General features: G+C 53.9%; 1 protein-coding gene across 1 annotated transcript in view; it reads right to left on the bottom strand.

The window, feature by feature from the left end:
- Nucleotides 1-5,588: 5,588 nt before the first annotated feature.
- The window catches only part of RAP1GAP2 (RAP1 GTPase activating protein 2), a 258,374-nt gene continuing 243,096 nt past the window's right edge, over nucleotides 5,589-20,866 (bottom strand). Inside the window, exons 19-23 of the mRNA XM_032263517.1 lie at nucleotides 16,706-16,819; nucleotides 16,329-16,443; nucleotides 15,727-15,853; nucleotides 10,764-11,250; nucleotides 5,589-9,839 (exon numbers count right to left, since the gene is read on the bottom strand). Of these exons, the coding sequence (XP_032119408.1) occupies nucleotides 11,159-11,250; nucleotides 15,727-15,853; nucleotides 16,329-16,443; nucleotides 16,706-16,819 (448 nt within the window). The 3' untranslated portion in view covers nucleotides 5,589-9,839; nucleotides 10,764-11,158. The remainder of the gene's footprint in view (nucleotides 9,840-10,763; nucleotides 11,251-15,726; nucleotides 15,854-16,328; nucleotides 16,444-16,705; nucleotides 16,820-20,866) is intronic.

Genomic DNA, 20,866 nt, shown 5'->3' with positions numbered 1-20,866 from the left:
TTTCTCAGAAGCATCTTATCTATGGTAACAGAAAGAACGCCCCAGAACAGGTGGCCGGCTTCCCCAGGAGGGCTGGAGTGCGGAGGCCCCAGGTCACAGCCGCTCAGCTCCGCTCCTGCCACGCAGAACAGCCGCAGACGCAGAACACGGATTCACGGGCTCGGCGGCAGCCCAGCTCCACTTACCGACACCGGGGCCTCGATTTCAATTCATTTTCATATGTCACGAAACATTCTTTTGATCCTTTTGCTTTTAACTGTTTAAAAATGTAACAGGCGTTCTTGGCTCGTAGGCCGTAGTTTGCGGACCCCTGTGCTGGGGCATCAGGGCTGGGACCACCCGGGCCATCTGCTACTCCCCGCAGGAGGGGGCGGCCAGAGCCACCAGAGCCCATGTCACCTGCAGCTGACAGAGCTCCCTGTGCCCGCATAGCCTCTGCCCATGTGGCAGATACCCCTTCCCACAGAGGGGGCCCCATGCCGAGGGAGGCCTCAGCCAGCTACAGGCACTGACAAGATGAGGGGACGTGCCCCCGGGGCGGTCAGAGAGCCTGAGGTCAAGGATGACGCAGCGGGAGCTGCCCTGGGCTTCACACCCCGCCCCCGCCCGGGCCCCGCCCCCGCCCCCACCCTGGCAGTTCTAGTTTAGCCATTTTCTTCCATAGAAGGTTTTTTTGGCAGAACATGTTCCATTGCTTTAACAGTTGAAAACCGCTGGCCTAGAATGCTGCAGGTGCTCCCCAGGACCAGAAGGGCTTCAGGACCCCAAAGGAGTGCCAGGCCAGGGCTCCAGCAGATGCACAAGCCGCCTCCCGAGGCCGTCAGCCACACGGTGTACTGGGGGTTGGCAGCAATGGCCCAGGAGCTCATCAGAGATGAGCCCTTACCTGGCCAGACGCTGACCCAGCAGGGACTCCCGCAGGCCTCCCATGGCCCGTCTGTCTCTCAACTGCCAGGGCCCCAGAGATGGGCCTGCAGGTGTCTGAGCTCCCCGGCATGTAGGACCCCGGCAGGCCCATGTGGACTGAAGGACCCCAAAGCAATAAACAATGAATGTCAGGAGCAAGACTTTCCTCCTGGCTCCCCGCCCTCAGCTCTGGGACTGCAGCAGCTGGGGTTGGAGACAGCAGAGGCTAGAAGGAGGGCTGTGGGTCTGGCTGGACACACTCTGCCCCCACCCCACGTCCAGGCCAGGCAGTTCCCAGGGACACCTCCCGCCTGCCTTCTGGCCTGGCCCCTCTGCCCGAACTCAGGCAGTGTGTTTCTGAGGCCCAGATCCTGTGCACCCAGGCTCCCCCGCCATGGAGCACCCCCACTGGAGCCACAGGATGAGCCCAAACTCAAACACATCCCCCCACCCAGGTCGTCCCTGCAGTCTTAGGGTTCCCCTCCTCTGTGTGCGCACACACATGCGCGTTTGCACTTATACGCTGTTCCTTTGCCTGGAACCCTCCCACTGATGCCCCTTCCAAACCCCATGTGAGGTGTCCCCTCCTCCAGGAATCCCTCCCTGACTGCCCCCCCATACCTCCCCATTGACTTAATTTCCCCAGCAGTGCCTTGTGCGCCAGAGTGACAATCACCCTTGGGCTTAGGGCTGCCAGGCCAGGGCTCTGGGGGATGCACAAGCCGCCTCCTGAGGCCGTCAGCCACACGGTGTGCTGGGGGATGCCAGCAATGGCCCAAGAGCTCATTAGAGACGAGCCATTACCTGGCCAGATGCTGACCCAGCAGGGACCCCCGCAGGCCTCCCATGGCCCGCCTGTCTCTCACCCGCCAGGGCCCCAGAGATGGGCCTGCAGGTGTCTGAGCTCCCTGCATGTAGGACCCCAGCAGGCCGGTGTGGTGGTGAGCCATTGCCAGGGGACAGATGGCAGAGGCGGTAGCTGGGCTGTGAGGGGCAGGGGGGGCTCCTGCTTCATGTTGTGCAAGAGGGGGCTCCTGTCCCCCTCGGCACCCACAGTGGGGTCGCTGCTGGATGCCAGGCCTGGAGCTGGAAACTGGGCTTGGATCTCTGCTGTCCTTATGTCTGCCCTGCCTCCTGCAGCTCCCAGTCAGGCAGACCAGTGTGAGGTCCAGGGGTGAACGGCAGTGGGCAGGGTAGAGGGTCCCTGCAGGGGCCACAGGTGTCCTCCAGCCCTCACCTTGGTCCAGCCCTGCCTGGGGCTCTTCTGATGGTTTGGCTGGGGAGGGGGCAGCTTGGCACAGGCGTAGCCAAGGAGGGCACAGCCCCTGGCCCAGGCCTGCCCATGTCGCCTCTGTGCCAGCAAGGCACCTCCCTCCCTCCCTCCCTCCTCCCTCCTCCCCGGCAGCAGCCCAGTGCCTGCGGGAGCTGTGGGATCAGAGGTAACTATAGACATAGATTGGGGGACAGCTTGACGGCAGCTATTTCTGGAAACCCAAGGCAGCTGCTCCAACAGGTATCATCTCTGCCTGAAGAAATGGAGATCTAAGGTCTCCTTCCCAGGATCCTTGCCCTAAAGTGTCAAAACGATGTCTCAGGCTTCCTTTCTGGAACTCACCTCTGATTCTCATCAGCAGGGAGTGCCATAAGCACCAGGTGTGCTATTCCATGGCGGAGGGTCTGGGTGGACCCAAGAAATCCCCATTTCAAATTCAGAGGGCCACTGGGGTCACTGGAACAAGCCACAGAGCCCCACCTGGCTTGCAGAGCAGCTCCAGTGCACCAGAACCAGCTGTAAAATCAACATCCCACCCCATTCCCCCAGGACATAGAGGAGGAGGGCAGGCTCCATGGAGAAGGGAGGACATTGGGCCTTTGTGATGGTGAATTCTACACGTCCCCTTGACTGGGCTAAGGGATACCCGGATAGCTAGCAAAACATTTCTGGGTATGTCTGTGAGGGGCTTCCAGAAGAGATTAGCACTTGAACCCGTGGATGGAGTAAGGAAGACCCACCCCCGCCACTGTGGTTGGGCATTGTCCAATCTGATGAGGCCTGACACAAAAAAGGACATAAAAAACAAATTAGCCCTCTCCACTGGAGCTGTGTGGACCCACACCTTCTCCTGCCCTTAGGGAGAAGTGCCCTTGTTCTCAGGCTTGCAGACTCAGACCGGGACTTATGCCACCAACCCACCAGTGCTCGAGCCTCAAGCTGGACTAGAGCCACAGCTAAGCCAGCCTTTCCACAAGCTGCTCCCACTTGGGGTCCGAGTATGAGCGGGATAGTCATTTAAGGCTCTTTCTCGTGATATGTGGGACTCCTCAGGTGACAGCTTTGGCCAGAGGATTCCCCCGTGGCCTTCCTTTTTTTTTTTTTTTTTTTTTTTGAGATGGACTGTTGCTCTGTTGCTCAGGCTGGAGTGCAATGGCACTATCTCGGCTCACTGCAACCTCAGCCACCTGGGTTCAAGCAATTCTGCCTCAGCCTCCTGAGTAGCTGGGATCACAGGCGCCTGCTACCACACTCGGATAATTTTTTGTATTTTTAGTACAGATGGGGTTTCACCGTGTTAGCCAGGACAGTCTCGATCTCCTGACCTTGTGATACACCCGCCACGGCCTCCCAAAGTGCTGGGCTTACAGGCATGAGCCACTGCACCCAGCTACTTTATCTTTTTTAAGCGAAAATGCCTTTATCGTGGTACTTACGCGTTTCTCAGTCGTTTAACGTGTGTGACATTGTTCACATTAGGTACCTGTCCTTTTGTATGTCACTGACAAAGTTTCTGAGTGTGACGTCCCTTACCCCGCTTTTCCCCATAAGCCCTGCGGTTGCGCCATGTCCCATGATGTACGCTTAGGAGCCAGCAGTGGTGTCCTAACAGAACTGACCACCGGGGTAAGACACAGTGAGCTTTCAACGTCGGGGGCTCGCATTGTTACTGTGGTTATTATCGAACCTCTGGCGCTTGTGTGACACTTGCCACTTCTCAAAGCTCTTTCCCGATAATAAATTCATTTTTCTCCTTGTGCTTCGTAGGTGGATTATTGTTCCAATTATACAAAAAAGAAAATGCAAATCATAGGGAGTTAACAAATTTGCCCAAGACCACAAAAGTCATGGTAGATTCTCATTTATTTACTTACTTATTTGAGATGGAGTCTCACTCTGCTACTCAGGCTGGAGGGCAATGGCACGATTCCGGCTCACTGCAACCTCCACCTCCCAGGTTCAAGTGATTCCCGTGCCTCAGCCTCCCGAGTAGCTGGGATTACAGGTGCAAGCCACCATGCCCAGCTAATTTTTGTCTTTTTAGTAGAGACGGGTTTACCGTGTTGGCCAGGCTGGTCTCAAACTCCTGACCTCAAGTGGTCTGTCCGCCTCGGCCTCTCAAAGTGCTGGGTGACAGGTGTGACCCAGCAGATTCTTAAAGACCTGTTCCTTGCCTTCAGATTTCTTCAGGAAAAAAAAAAAAAAATGCAGAGATTATTTCAAGCTGCACAGCCAAGCAGTGTAAAGCAAAGCATATGTAGAAACAGGGCGATTCAGGAGTCAGAGGAGGACAGGAAGAAAGAGCACTCAGCCATGAAAGAAAGCTGGAAGGAGCGAATTGGGAATCTGAGAAGTGAGCAGAGGGAGAGCGTTGCAGGATGGAGACAATCAGTGAACAGCAGGGCTCGCAAACTCAGCCATGCCAGAGGGCAGCAGGCAACAGGAATGAGTGAAATGTTCCGGTATGAACACGGAACGGTGGAGACGGGGTCACACAAGGGCCCACTCAGCAGGGAAAGATGCCGGTGAACTCTGAGCAACTCCTGCCTGAGGAGGAGATTCAGCTTCTGATTTCTTAAAAGAAGCAGAATTCAAAGTTTATGTAAAATTTCCAGGGTTTGTTTGATAACATTGAGACCCCAGCTCTGTGTCGCCCAGGCTGGAGTGCAGTGGCATGATCTCGGCTCAGTGCAACCTCCACCTCCAGAGTTCAACAGTCTCCTGCCTCAGCCTTCTGAGCAGCGGGGATTACAGGCCACCACCACCACACCCAGCTAAATTTTGTAGTTTTAGTAGAGACAGTGTTTCACCGTGTTGGCCAGGCTGGTCTTGAAAGCCTGACCTCAAGTGATCCACCCGCCTCAGCCTCCCACAGTGCTGGAATGACAGGAGGGAGCCCGGCACCCGACGTTTTTGTTACTGCTGTTGTTTTGAAACATAGTCTCACTCTGTCGCCCAGGCTGGAGTGCACTGGTACATTCACAGATCACCGCAGCCCTGACTTCCCAGGCTCAAGCAATCCTCCAGGCTCAGCCTCTCCAGTAGCTGGGAACACAAGTGCACGCCACCTGCCCAGCTAATTTTTTACGATTTTTTTGTTTTTTGTTTTTGCGGGGGAAGGAGGGGTACACATGTGGCCTCACTATGTTGCCCAGGCTGGTCTCAAACCCTTAGGCTCAAGAGATCCTCCTGCCTCCGCCTCCCAAACTGTTAGGATTATGGGTGGGAGCCACCATGCCCAGCCACTTTTGTAATTATTGTCAATATTTTAAACATCAACAACTTAAATGTTCAAAAACACATTCCAGGCCAAAGTAACACACCAATAGGGCAGAGAATACGCAACTGCCAGTGAGCTGCAAAGTGCTGCCCGGGCCCAGGACCCCATGTAAAGAAGTTTGAACACGGATGGACACAAAATATGTTATTTATTGTCAATTTCTGCAAAGACACATTTAAGCAACAAAATATACATTTGTCAACCTTTTAGAATTTGTTTTGTACATTAACAAATACAATGTGCTACCATAGCAATAAATTAAATGTACATTATTTACATGACATTGGCAGTTGGGGTCTAGGAATCACCCACTCACTAAGAGGAAAGAAAGGAAAGTCATCGTCCCGTGGAGCATCTCTTCCAAGCCACCGTCCTTAGGTTCTACCACACAGGGGACTCTGCACGCTCACACGTCAGCACGCCCCGAGCTGCAGCGTCCCAGGGGAGTACTCAAGACAAGGAGGAGCCGCACACATGCTAAGAGGCAGGAAGGGGGATTTGCAAGTCCAAACAGAAACGTCACAAAATCAAAGACGATGGCAATTCAATTCCAGTCTTCCAGCCAAACGCCCCCCTCCCAGGGCCGGTAAGGCGCAGGACAGAGCCGCAGCCCCACGGCCTCTCACTCAGCAGGGCTCTGCTGCCCTTGGCCCTGGTGGGGCTGGTCCTCCTCCCAAAGGGGCACATGGCCCAGCTGAAGGGAGGGAGACGTGGGATCGGGGTGGACAGGGACTGGTGGTAAAACAGAGCTTGGTAAAAAGAATACCCCAGCCAGCCCCGCCAGGCCACAGGATCATCCTTGGCAAACTTTACTGGGCTCCCCTTGCCTTGATGACGGGTAGCTGGAGGCTGGGGGGGAGCCGAGGGGTCCTGAGCGTGGCTGGCCGGCCTGGTCCCTGCTGGCCGCCTGTAGCCATGAGATCTACTCGAACCCCGGACTGCTCAAAACAGAGATGTCTCTACTGACTTAAAAACCAGTGAGAAAGGTCATGTTTGCATTGGCACCTTCAAGGGTCCAGGAGGAAAGTGAGAGGTGCTCGCCCAGGTTTTTATTGACCACCTTTGTTTAAGAATCAAGGAGAAATAGAGTTTTCTTGGACCACTTTTCCTCCTAATTCAGGAAAAGGGAGGCAGGGGGCTGATGGGCAGCATCTTCCCCCTGGCCTCCGCCCCCATTACACACTGGAGCTGAAGAACCAATCCCACCGAGGAACGTCACCCAATCGCCTTCCCTCCTCGTCTCCTTCCACCCAAAGGCTGAGGGTCCTCACTGAAAAATCCAAGACCACCCCTCCTGATGAAAACAAGCAGAAGCCGAGGCCTCACCAGCATCCTTGACTGATCAGCTCCACGCCAGGGCCAAACCACCAGCTAACTGTCTTCCCCAAAACCCAGGGCCCCAGGAAACGCAGCCACATATTCAACCAAGCACACAGGAAGGGATCCTGGGTTGAGGGTTCCAATCCCAGCTTTGCCACCAGCCAGCTGTGTGACCTCAAGCATGTCATTCCCCTCACTTGGGCTAAGATTTCTCATCTGGACAGTGGCATTACTGGCTGAGGTACTAAAAGGAGCCAGAGGCTTGGGATGAGATAATGCTGACAAAGCTGAACCACTGACTATTTTCCAAGAAACATTTTTACATTCATTGTCACAGACAGACACTCCCATTAAGACCTTCTATCTCGCTTTTCTGCACCTGTTTTAAGCATCAACTGAGCTGGAGGCATATGGCTGGGCCCACAGTGCCTGGAAAGCAGTTTCTTCAGTGAGTCAGGCAGTTTCCAGAGCCAGAGACATGTTCCGGACAACGCCCCCTCGTGGACATCACAGTGGAAATCCCTCAAATACCATCCTAAGCATCTAAATGAGCCTCGTCGCAAGGGCCAGTGAGGTCTGGGCAAATCTCCGAGCCCCAAGACTGGGCGCAGCATAAAAGGAAAGACATTTTCAATCAGAGCAGATGTAGGGGAGCGTGGGGGAAGCAGACCCCCAGGAACCTGAGCTGCCTGCCCCGTGGGCCGGAGGAGGGAGGGGAGACTGGGCCATCCCCGTTCTCCTCCCCCTTCTCAGCACCGCCACCCCGGGTGGACTGGAGGTGCACACTCTGGAAGCCACAGGATGGAGCTTCTAGAGACAGTGACACAGGACCAGAGAGAAGGGGCCTTTGGGGTCCTGCTCAGAGCACTCCAAAAGCAAACCGGGGGTAGAGGCTCCATCTCAAGTCTGTGCTTCTCTGGGGCCACCCAGCCATCCTGCCTACCAGCTCAGAGGCAGGGACAACGCCCTCCCAGGAGGCGGCAGGCAGCAAGGGCCAGCCAGCGCAGTGGGGACAGGCAGGTATGGGACTGATGAATGGGACGGTGTGGTGACAGCCTGGAAACCCCAGAGGACCCCAGACTGCAATGCGACATGGCCCATCCACCAGGCAGCTGTGATGCCAGCCACCCAGAGAGGTCAGTGGGAACCTGCATTTGTTTCTCAAGAAATACAGTTTGACCTTTCAAGTTCCTTCAGAAATCCAGCCAACAAAACACAAAAACGCAGCCGGAACACATGGGCCTCGCTCCAGCAGTGGCTGCTGCTGCGGTGACTTTTAATAAAAGCTAAACAGATACTGTGTTGACCTTCTAACTAGAATAAATTTTACTAGACTAGTACTTCAGGCAAGCACATTCCCCAGACAGTGTGGGGGAGAGCTCGCCTCCAGCCTGCAGACAGGATTCAATCCCACGCAAGTGGGGGAGTGAGGAGCAAAACGTTGCTCAAGTGGAAAGAACTAAGGGGGAAGTTTCACAATATCCGTAGAGAAAGAAAAGAAACGGAAATGGAAAGGAAAGGGAACGAAGAGAGAGCAGCGTTTATATCTTGGGCACAGGTCCAGGCCCTGTGGGAATAAAGCCTTTGGTTGGAAATCCCTGCCATCCGCTCACGGAGCAGGAGGCAGCCGGCGTCCCTCCACGGCCCGTCTGCACTGAAAGCCGCTCTTCAGGCTTGCTTTACCTGGAGGATGCCCACCTTAACCCCAACCCAGGCCCACCAGCAGAGAAGCCCAGGGCCTGCAGGCTCAGAAGGAAGAAGCCGGGGGGATGTCCTGGGGGTAAGCTGGCTGCCCCAGCAAGGGAGCTCTGCTGAGCGTGGGGTGGCATGTGGGTCATGGGGTCTGAACCACACCCAGATGGGACCCAGGTTGCAGGAGCCCTTCAGATGTGACAGCTGCCTCAGACCCCAGCCGGAGAGGGCAATAGGATTGGGGGTTGAGCCCCAGACGCAGTTGCTGAAAGCCACAGTGGCTGGAAAAGGCCCCAAGGCCATGCTGGGCCCCCCAAGACTCCAGGGGCATATGCGGCTGAGGGATACTGGGCCCCTTCCCTCTACATGGGCCCGATCAGAACCCGCAAGCCTTCCCCACCTCACTCTCCCCTCGAGTAAGTGGGGAGGGGAAATGTCTGGTCTTCCTGGAACGTCCCCTGCCAGCAGAGACCTGGGCCCTGGCCTGGCCCTCAACCAACACAGCAGCCTCCCAGCACCAGCTCCTTCGCTCTCCCTGAACTCCTTCTCCCTCCTGGCCTCCTGCCCCTTTGTGGAAGAAATATCTACTCAAGGGGAAGAGACGGCCTCAGGGCTTCCCCCACAGTGGCCATGATCAGGGGCCTGTGAGAAGCTGGGCAGGACACAAAGTGCCTGCCACCGTCCAGGAGGCGTGCAGCGCAGCCCTGGCCCATCCAGCTGTCTCTGAGCTTGAACTGGCTATCGCCCCGCTCACGGTATCCTGGCAGCCGGGGAGGCAACCCCGGGCCTCCATCAGCAGATGGGAAAGACGCTCAGCACAGAAGCAAAGCTGGAGATTCTGGAGATCCAGGGATACAGGGGCAATGGCGCCGACTTTTATCAGGATGGCCTCAAGGATGCTCAAGTCTTGGCTCCTGGGAGCATGATGCCACCAAGAGCGTTCCTGGTGGTAAAGCCCGCCCCGTCTGGGAAGGCACTGCCCTGTGGCCAAGGCCCTCGCCGGGTTCTGCCCCCACCCCCAACGCGGTCTCTGAGGCAGATCAGCTCCCAGTCACTGCAGAGCTCCACCCATGTCCCCCCTCCCCTCTGCCCAACTCTTTTCCTCTCCAGGCTGAACAAGATGACAAAGGACCTGGACATCACACTGGGAGGTCAGGAAGGAGGAACCTAAGGAAGGAGGCCTCGTCCAGAGACAGGATGTACTTGGAGGGCATGTCGGTGATGGCGCGGGCAGGGCTGTGGCCACCTGGGACACCCGGACTGACGGCTGGTCTGTGGGCAGGTGGCCGGTGGGGCGGCGGGCCTGGGGCTGTCGGGGTCATGTTCGGCACGCCCAAACTGCTGGAACGGGAGCAGAACGGGGCTTCCCTGAGGAGACAAGGTGAGGGAGATGATGAGCCAACATTCCGCACAGGGAGGAAGGGACCGTGCAGACGTCGGGAGGAAGGGGTGGGGAACTCGCCTGCCCCCGGCTGCAGCTCAGTGGAGACCTTAGGACCAGGAGGGTCCTGGTATCAGGCGGCCCCACCATTCGTGGCCAAGAAGCTGCGCCTCACCATGGCTTTGGCGGGCAGTGGCGTCTGGAGTGCATGACAGAGCCAGAGGGAAGATCCACATGCCCATTTGTCTTCTGCTTTTCATATATCAGTTTGAACATAAAGGGGGTTTGGCCATGCCCCTCCCCTCAGCTCCAGCACTGACTCCTACCCCTGGAGCCCCATGTGGGGAGAGGGTGGGGCTCAGATGGGCCTCTGGGGACTTCCCCAGCAGGCATCCAGGCCGTGATGGTAGCAAGCTGTACCCATGGCCGCTCTGCTGAAACCACATGCCCCCTCAAAGCAGGCAGGAGCAGAGGCCTCCTGGGGTGGCCCCTCACAGTGCTGACTGCCAGGGGCATCTCCTGGCGAGGAGGAGAGCACACCCAGCCCAGGACCTCCGCCAGACACAAGGAGGGGACAGCTGCCTGAGGGCAGGGATGCCAGGGAGCACTCCCAGGAACTCCTCCCTCCAGGAGCAGAAGTGGGCGTGGCTACTCCCCTTCTGCCTGTAGAAACCAGACTCCATCAGTGGAAGGGAGACCTCCTAGTACATCTGGTCCAGCATTACGGGAACCCCCTTCCCACCTGCCCCTCTCTCCCCGTCACAGGCCTTCAGGGCTGAGGCAGCTTTTTGGACCTCCCCAGCTGGCAGCATCTCTCTGGCCATTCTGAGGCTACAGGCCACTTGAACCCTGATCTAAAAGGAGCACACCTCCCAACTCAATGACCACAGAGGGACATTCACTCAACCCACCTTGGACAGGCAAAGGACTCCTCCTTCACATTAGTGACCCTGTTTCAACAAAAACCCATACAGGAGTTTCAGTAACCAGACAGCACAGTCCCCTTCCACGGCAGTGTCTCTGCACTCAGCTCCTGACAGTCTGGTGAGCTCAGGAAGGGACTCGGGGCCTAGGAACCAGCATTTCACACCTCACGTGTGGGCCTGGCCATGTCCAGAGGTGAAGCTCTAATTCAGCAGTTGTGGCAAAGGTGGCTGGGAACCCCGAGCCACCACCTGCGCCCGCTGGGCCAGACCTCCCCAGAGCTTCCCCTGCTCCCTATGGGGAGCCCCCTCTGACGTGTCTGAACCCTCCTCCTCTGGCCTGCAGGAGGGCGGCTGCCTTCTATGTGGGGTGTGGGAGGTGTTCACAGCATCCTTACCGCACCGGAGCTGGTATGGCTGAGCTTGTCAAAGCGGAATTTCAGGTTCGATCTCGGGGAGTTTCTGCTTTTGCCATCTAAGAAAAAGAACGCCCATGAAAGAGGGGTGGAGCTGAACAGACCACTGGGGCTGCATGTGGGGACTGGCCGTGGAGCCCAGGGGAAGGGGGCCTCCTGCCCCCCACCAGAGCCGGCACTCCAGCTGACCTGTACCGGTCCACAAGAGCCAAATCCTGGATTACAGAAATGTGGGGAGCGGGTTGTTCAACACAGGCCATTTTGTAAAGTTGAATTATGTAATTAGAATTCAATAAATTATATTCAGCAGATGTAATAAATACTTGAAATGCGTCACTTCCTAGTTATTTTTCTGTTTTATGATTATCTATGCTATTATGTCTATGGTATCCACAAGGTAGAAACACCCTGAAGATGGTGCTACCACGTGTCCTTCTTCCCAATTCCACTTCCAAGGATGTCGCATCAGTAGCTTGAGGTCAGCCACGATAGGCGTATTTACACCACAGAAAGTGGCGCATGCTACGAATCGTGGCTTGATTTATTGTTTCGTTGTCTAGACTTAAGGAACGAACAGAAAAAAAGTAACGTACATTAAACTTCAAAACGTGTGTCTGCAGGCATGACATTGTGAACAGCACAAAAGAAAACTGAGTCAATATCCTTCCAGGGCTTGAAAGCTGTTCTAGCATACAGCAAAGAAATTACTCATGTCACTGATCAGTGACGTTCTCTTAGTGTGAAATACTCATGGCCGGGTGCAGGGGCTCACGCCTAGAATCCCAGCACTTTGGGAGGCCAAGGTGGGTGGATCACCTGAGGTCAGGAGTTCAAGACCAGCCTGGCCAACATAGTGAAACCCCGTCTCTACTAAAACTATAAAAATTAACCAGGCGTGGTAGCGCTTGCCTGTAATCCCAGTTACTTGGGAGGTTGAGGCAGAAGAATAGCTTGAACCCGGGAGGTGGGGGTTGCAGTGAGCCAAGATTGTGCCACTGTACTCCAGCCTCGGTGACACAGTGAGACTCCATCTCAAAAAAAAGAAAAAAATATATATACACACACACACACATATATATATAAAATATATATAAAATACTCATTAACATGGTAATATGGGTCCACATTCATGTCAGAATTACCCATCACCTGCAGCCTTAAGTTGGCTACAGATGGAAAGGTTAGGCAGATGCCCGTAAAGCATTTTGTGAGTCAGTTGGACATACGGGATTTACAGTAGAGAACAGCATCTATTTGCTGTTTGTACACTGTGTTTCACATCCATCATATCATAAGACTCAGTAAGTGAGCGTGAGTGGCGGCAGAGGTAGGTATAAACGCTCCACTAGGCCCCACTGGCAGGAGGGCCACTGGGTTTCTGGCTCTCCTCTGGCCAAGGGTATCAAAAGCTCAGCTCAGCACAGCCTTCCTGGAAGCTGCTGACTGGTGCGTGGTGCTTTGAATCAAGGCGGTCCACCCAGGGCTGTGACACCTCTTTGTGTCACCTGTCAGTCCTCTTCTGGGCCCCAGGAGGCCCAGGGATCAAACGACCAATGATCAGATATCTGAGGTTATGGAAGGATACACGTCAGGCCCTCCCAGGCCACCTCTCTCCCCAGACTCAGCCCAATAGCAGAAAACAGGTTCCCGGATCTCCCCAAGCCCATCCTCATCCTGGGGGAGCCATGCACATCTTTCATGGGGCTGGGGGTTAAATACTGTGTGGAGAAAAGGTGTGTAAGAAGCAGCGTCACTGTGGGGAGCGGGAAGCACTGGCCCAGAGTGCCCAGACCCTTCCAATGTCCCTTCTGCCCCCGTGACCTTCAGCAACTTGCAGAGACTCTATCATTCCTTCACTCAAAACCTTCCTTACTTGGATATTTATTTAACACCAAGCGGGGGCCAGGCTTCGTTACAGATTCTTTCATTCATTCCAATATTTAAGTTGTTTTTATTGAGATGAAGTCTCACTCTGTCACCCAGGCTGCAGTGCAGTGGCTCGATCTCAGCTCACTGTACCCTCTGTCTCCCGGATTCAAGCAAATCTCCTGCCTCAGCCTCCCGAGTAGCTGGGACTGCAGGCGCCTGCCACCATGCCCAGCTAATTTTTTGAATTTTTAGTAGAGATGAGGCTTCACTATCTTGGCCAGGCTGGCCTTGAACTCCTGACCTCGTGATCCACCTGCCTCAGCTTCCCAAAGTGCTGAGATTACAGGTGTGAGCCACCGTGCCCGACCTTAATTAAAAAAAAAAATCCAGGGAATTTGTATTACTATCCCCCTTTACAGATGAGGAAGCTGGGGCTCAGACAGGTGGACCTGTCAATCCCACAACTGGGATTCGAACCCAGCTCTGCAGCTGCCCGACCATAGGGGGCTGAATGAGAGGAGGCATGTGACCTCCTCCACTCACTGAGAAACAGATGGGCAGAGGGCCACCAGCTGTAGATTCACCATCTTTCCTTTATCTCCGACACTGCAGGTTCTCTTTGCAACACCCCTTCGCCGTGCAGACCCCAGGAACATTTTGGCTTCAGCCATCCTGATGGCCCATTGGCCGTTCCTGTGTCTCTATCACTGAGACTAGAGTTTCTCAACCAAATGACATTTGGGGTCAGAGAATTCTTTGGCTAATGTGGTTGCAGGCTGACCTGTACATTGCTCAGCTGCTTCTCTGACCTCTGCCCACTAGATGCCAGTAGCACCCTTCCTAAATCGTGAAAATAAAAAACGTGTCTAGACGTTGCCAGACCTCCACGGGAGAGCAGGACTGCCCCGGCTCAGAGCCGCTGAGTACACTACTGTCGCATTCCCACTCCTTAACGAACGCCGAGGTTACCAGTGCCGTGCCTCTCACAAGCACGAGCACCTTTAATCTTCACACAACCAGCCCTCGGAGGCACACACTACTATTCCTCTCCCTTCATTTTCTGCTTGGAGAAACTGAGGCACAGAACGGCTCGGTGACTTGCCCAGTATCATGTCCAGTGAGCAGCAGACCCAAGATTTGGACCCAGGCTCGGAGTCCTGTGCTCACTCCATGCTCAGCCACCCTCACGAGAGCAGGAACCCACAGCACCCGCCCAGCAGTGCTCCCCACGCAGCCCCCAGATGCTGGCCCCCCACCCGCTCCCCAGAGCTGGCTCCCCTACTCTGCCCAGCTGCAGGGATCACAGAACCCCAAATCCAGACTCCTGCTCTCTCTGAAGCCCCGCTACTGAGCCCCTACATTTTACCTCATTGTACCTCCCGAACCCAGGCGTTCTGCCACAGCCCGGTTCCCCTCCCGTCCCCTCTTCTCCTTCCTCTCTGTTCCTGCTCCCCATTAACCCATTCTCCGCCCAGCAGCTGCAGCAACCAAACTGGTCTTTCTCAACTCTGGATGGTGCTTCCCTACTTAAGAATCTTCAAATACTGAAGAGTCTCCAACAGCAGCTGCCAGCCAGAGAACAAACCCTCACGAGGGTCTCTGGGATGACCTCGGCCTGCCAGTGCTCCAGCCTGTCTCCCGCCTGGCTCTGTGGACTCCAGCTGCTGTGAACCACGTGCAGGTCCAGAACGCCTGCTCTCTCCTCGCCTCTGGGCCTTTCCACCTGCTGTTCCCTCCCCCTGCAGCCCTTCCGCCTCTTGTATTATCAGGACCCCCACCAGGACAGAGGGGCCCTGGAACGCTGGCAGGTGGGGAGGGCGGCCAGTGGACAGTGCTCAGCTGCCTCGTCACCAATCCCAACTCCTCCACTATGGGACCTCATCAGGGTCACTACCTGTGGGGGTCTGTCCTGCAGACCCTGACCCAGTGACGGATGAATCAAGTGCACTGACACAGATATTACGCTTTGCCAGTTTGACTGAGGGTCCCTGTGGCTTACAGGCACCCTGCAGAGTGCTGTAAACAGTTGCAGCCGCCGGCCCTCACTAGTAGAGAGGCTTGCATTTATTTAGTAAAGTTTATTTGAGAAAGGCTTGGGTCAACACCACTAGAGTGAAGATTAAAGCACAGATTCCAACGCCCAAAGCTAACACCATTAGCGGATATCTTGGTCAACCTCCCTGAGAGCACCATCTGGCTCAAAGCTTACTTTTAAGACCACATGAGTAAACAAGTTAGTTAGATAAACTCCCCCACATACCGTGGCTATTTGCTTTACTTATTAACTCAATGCAAGGGGGATTTAGGCTGCCTTCAGCTGAAACTTCTCCTGAAACTATGAAAAAATCTTTAGGCCTTTCAAAACGGTTTGAGACTATATTCTGTAACTTTCTCTACTATTTTTCCCTTAGTATTTTTGCCACCACCCTGAGTGAATTCCCACAGGGTCTCCTGGAAGGCTTTCACCTCTCTGTGCCACAGTTTCACACTCCCCGTGTAGGGAGGTTAGGAACTTAGGCTGTGAAGGCCGATGAACAGATGGAGAGCACTCGCAGAGCTGGGGAGGAGGGCTGAAGCCCGGACAGTTTGGTGTGGCTGTGGCCAACCGTGGACAGGGCACGGCCTGCCCTCCCGGTGACGTCACACACACCACCGATGCCACTGACCTGTGGGACTCCGGCTCATGATGATCGGGGTGGCGGCTGCCCCCAGGCTGGGGCTCTCGCTGCTCGGGGACGGGCTGTAGACAAACACCTCCTGCTTGAAGGGTGACGTTGTGGACGGCTGGCTGCTCTGAGGAGAGAGGCCGGGTGAGCGAGGTCAGCCCACCCTCGGGAGCCACATTACACAGGCCTGAGAGAGCACCCACAAGCCCAGGACGGCCACTGCCTCCCACTCCCCACCTGCTCTTTTCTTTCCTGCTGACTTCAACCCTGGTTCTAAGCTTTTCTGCTCCAAGAAGGACCTTTGACCCAGCCTCCTGGGCCAGCACTAGCCACTCAGCACTCCAGCCAGAAGCCCCAAGGCAGGGGCACCATCAGGTCTGGCCCCTGCCGTCTGCTGCTGCTGCCATGTCACTCCAAGAGGGACCCCCTCACTCACGGCACCCAGGGGGTGGTGATGGCCGACGAGCCCACCTCTCGTTTCCATTCTTCCCCTTTCCTCTGCAAAGACTGGAGTGGGCTTGATCCACAGTGCCATTCTAATGCAAGGAGGGTGGCTGGCCAGTGCCCAGAGTGCCTGCCCAAGGGTAGACGGGCACACCTACCCCACTGTCGCCCTCCTCCATGGCCTCGCCCTCCCCGGCGGTGCTGCTGACACTGCTGGTGCTGGAGGAGGAGCGAGAGATGGCACGGCCATTCTCCTTCAACTTCATAAAGGGCCTGCAGGGAACAGGAAGCAAAGCCGGCCCTGGTGGCACACGAGAGCCCTCCACCCCCGGGTCCTCCCGGGATCGGACAGGGCAGCCCCTGTGCAGATCTGAGCCTGTCCTCTGGTGGCTGCCCACACCCCCACCCATCAGCCTTTGTGTTCTGGAGAGTTCCAGAGGCAGGAGATGGTCACTCTCAGCCAGCCAAGAGGCAGAGAGCGTGTTCCAGGGCTCCGTGGCCAAAGCCAGCCTTTCCCTCACCCTCACTCTCTTACTTCTCCCTGTTGGGGCAGATTTCCGGAGAGCTGGGATTGGATGAGGTCTCAGACTTTATCTCCTGAGAGGAGTGTCCACCGTCCGGGGTCTTGGGCGTGCTGGATACGCTGTCACTGAGGGAACAGAAATGAGGACTGAAGCCATGGAGGCAGCCTCCACCCGCGCCCCATCCCCGACCCCAGGCAGAGCCTCTGCCAGCCGGCGACCAGCATTGTAGGGGGCTGTGGGGTCAAACACCCCACCCAAGCATCACTGCCAAGACATCCTTTCCCACCTGAGCCCCCCAGAGACGGCAGCACACGGCAGGGTTTCCTGATCCCTACTACAGGGGCTATTCTAGGTTCATGGTCAAGTTCAGAGCTGCCAAGCTGGGGTCCTGGCTTGATGGCTTCTAGCCCAGATCTCTCTCACCCATGCTGTGGCCTCACACCTGGCCGAGTTATGGGTCAAGAGAGGGCCCTGTGGGGAATGCAGCAGGGAATATGGCAGAGTCTGTGACATCCGCCCCCACCGCAGGAACCACCCAAGACACATGAACTCCTGGGAGGTCCCAGGAGGCCGCCCTTCATACAGACGAGAATACGCTCCTGGACCCACATGAGGAGGCTGCCCTGGGAGCTGGGAAGCAAGGGTACGCTCAGCCAAGAGTTTCCTTCTCCTATAGTCTAACAAAGACCATGGACAGTGTCCACAGTGCCCGCTGTGTGGGACAGGATGGCCGTGTCCTCCATGCACTGGTTTTTGAGATGGAGCCTCGTTCTGTCACCCAGGCTGGAATGCAGTGGCATGATCTTGGCTCACTGCAACCTCTGCCTCCCAGGTTCAAGCGATTCTCCTGCTTTAGCCTCCCGAGTAGCTGGAATTACACACATGTGCGACCACACCTGGCTAATCTTTGTATTTTTAGTAGAGACAGCGTTTCACCATGTTGGCCAGGCTGGTCTTGAACTCTTGACTTCGAGTGACCTGCCTACCTCGGCCTCCCAGAGTTCTGAGATTACAGGCGTGAGCCACTGCACCTGCCATCAATGCACTTTTTAAACAATAGTGTTGTTGAAACAGAATCTACGTACCACAGAACTCACCTATTTAAAGTATACAGTGCAATGGCTTTTAGTATATTCAGAGTTGTGCAACTGTCACCACCATCTGCTTTTAGAACACGTTTGGCCCCTAAAGGAAACCCTGGAGCCATCTGTAATCACCTCCTATTCCTCTCCCCGCAACTCCCACCCGATCCCTAAGCCCTCACTGTAAACCGGCCTCTTCCGGACAGTCATGTACACAGAACCATATAATACGGCATTTTTGTCTGGCTTCTTAAACTCAATGTTTTCAAGGTTCACCTATGCGCCAATGTTGTAGCTTGTATCCGCACTTTATTCCTTTTTATTCTAATAATAATCCTTTTTTTTTTTTTGAGACGGAGTTTCGCTCTTGTTACCCAGGCTGGAGTGCAATGGCGCGATCTCGGCTCACCGCAACCTCCGCCTCCTGGGTTCAGGCAATTCTCCTGCCTCAGCCTCCTGAGTAGCTGGGATTACAGGCACGCGCCACCATGCCCAGCTAATTTTTTGTAGCTTTAGTAGAGACGGGGTTTCACCATGTTGACTAGGATGGTCTCGATCTCTTGACCTCGTGATCCACCCGCCTCGGCCTCCCAAAGTGCTGGGATTACAGGCTTGAGCCACCGCGCCCGGCCAATAATAATCCATTTTATGGCTAGATCGCATTTTGTTTATCCATCCACCAGATGATGGACATTTGGATGCTTTCCACTTTGGGCTAGGATGAGTAATGCTGCCATGAACATCTGTGGGCGAGCTGTGCTGGTGCACTCGGTCTTTCATGGCCCACTGTTCTCGCTCTCTTGGGTATACACATAGGAGTGGATTTGCTTGGTCATATGCTAACTCTGTGTTTAACCTTCTAAGGAACTGCCAGACTGTTTTCCAAAGTAGCTGCACTATGTCACACTTCCACCAGCGACGAGCAAGGGTTCCCATTTCTCCATCTCCTCTCTGACATCTGTTATTATTTGTCTTTTTGATTAAAGCCATGCTAGAGGTGTGAAGGGTCTCAATGCACTTTTGTTGAGGTTACTAACAACCTCCTGTCGACCTGTGCAGGGTTTGGGTCACTGTGCCAGACGTCTCTGTGTGTCTGACACAGATGTCCTCCCTTCCTGGAATTTCTCCTCCTCTGGCTTCAGAGATTCCATCTCCTCCTCCCCTCCTCTCATCTCTCCTTCCCAGTCAGCTTCACCAGCTTCCCTTCTCCACCTGCCTTTAAACGTGGTAGTCTACTCAGCCTCTCCGGTGGTCGCATTAATTATGTCATCATTAACCAGTACCTCTACCCTATTGATTCCCAACTCTCCTTCTCTAGTCAAGGCCTCTCATACAACGTGGAATACTATGCAGCCACAAAAAAGAATGAGTTCATGTCCTTTGCAAGGACATGGATGAAGCTGGAAACCATCATCCTCAGCAGACTAACACAGGAACAGAAAACCAAACACTGCATGGTCTCACTCATAAGTGGCAGTTGAACAATGAGAATATGTGGACACAGGGACGATAACATCACACACCACGGCCTGTCTGGGGGTTGGGGACAAGGGGAGGAAGAGAGCATTAGGAGAAATACCTAATGCATGCGGGGCTTAAAACTTAGATGACGGGTTGCTGGGTGCAGCAAATCACCATGGCACGTGTATTTCTATGTAACAAACTTGCACATTCTGCACAGAACTTAAAGTATATAAAAATAAATAAAATAAAATAAAAACCTACAACTCTGACCACTCCCTGGACATCTCTACTGATAGTTCACAGTAACTCCCATGCACAGGTTCCAAACAGAGCTTTTCATCCTTCTCCATAACCCTGCCTCTTGTCCTGCAAGCCCTACTTCAGAACATGGTGCCACCACCCAGGGCTATAGGCAGACAACTTGGGAATTTGGAAGTCAACCAAATTCCCTTTCCCTTACTAGACTGTGAGCTTCTGGAGGACAGGTTTGCATGTTTTTTCAGCACTTGTCTGAGCACTCAGCACTGTACCCAGCACATGGCACTCAAGAAATGCTGCTTGCTGAAATAAAGAACAAATGGGCTCACCAACTAAAGAATCAGAAAGACATCAAAACCACACAATGATACAACAAAGAGAGTGTTACAAGCCAATATTCCTGATAAACACAGATGAAAAATCCTCAGCAAAATATTATCAAACAGAATTCAACAATGCATCAAAAAGATCATGCACCATGATCAAGTGGGATTTGTTCCAGGGATGCAAGGATGGTTCAACATCCACAAATCAACAAATGTGATACATCACATTAATAATACAGAACAAAATCCACACGATCATTTCATTTTCAACAAAGGTGCTGAGAATATACATTGGGAAAGGGCAGTCTCTTCAGTAAGTGGTGCTGGTAAAACTAGATAACCATATGCAAAAGATTAAAACCAGACCCTTCTCTCTCACCATACATAAAAATCAAACCAAAATGGATTAAATCTAAGGCATGAAACAAAGAAAATCCTGGAAGAAAACACTGGGGAAATGCTTCAGGATGTTGGTCTGTCTGGGCAAAAGCTTTTTAGGTAAGACCTCAAAAGCACAGACAACAAAATCAAAAATAGACAAATGGGATTACCACAAGTTGAAAAGCTTCTGCACAGCAGCGGAAACAACCAACCAAGAGCCAATCTGCAGGATAGGAGGAAATATTTGCAAACTATCCATCCAACAAGGATTAATAACTGAATATATTATGAGGAACTCAAAAAAAATCAACAGCGAAAACACAAATAACACGATTTTTTAAAGGGCAAGAAACATGAATAGATATTTCTCAAAAGAAGACATGCAGATAGCCAACAGTTATATCAAAAAACATTCAATATCACTAATCATCAAGGAAATGTAAATGTAAATTTTTTTTTCATGGACAGCTGTTTTCAACTCTCTTGGGAAGACACCTAGGAGTGGAATTGTTGGTTACACAGTAACTGTACGTTTAACCTTCTAACGAACTGTCAGACTGTTTTCCGAAGTAGCTGCACTATTTTACATTCCTACCAGCAATGAACAAGGGTTCCCATTTCTCCACATCCTCTCTGACATCTGTTATTATTTGTCTTTAAC

This window comes from Sapajus apella, unplaced genomic scaffold (genome assembly GCF_009761245.1).
Source record: "Sapajus apella isolate SASKATOON/1434 unplaced genomic scaffold, GSC_monkey_1.0 scaffold136, whole genome shotgun sequence".
NCBI classification, from domain to species: Eukaryota; Metazoa; Chordata; class Mammalia; order Primates; family Cebidae; genus Sapajus; species Sapajus apella.
Note: the sequence above shows the minus strand (reverse complement) of the source record. Positions and strands in the feature narration are given on the sequence as shown.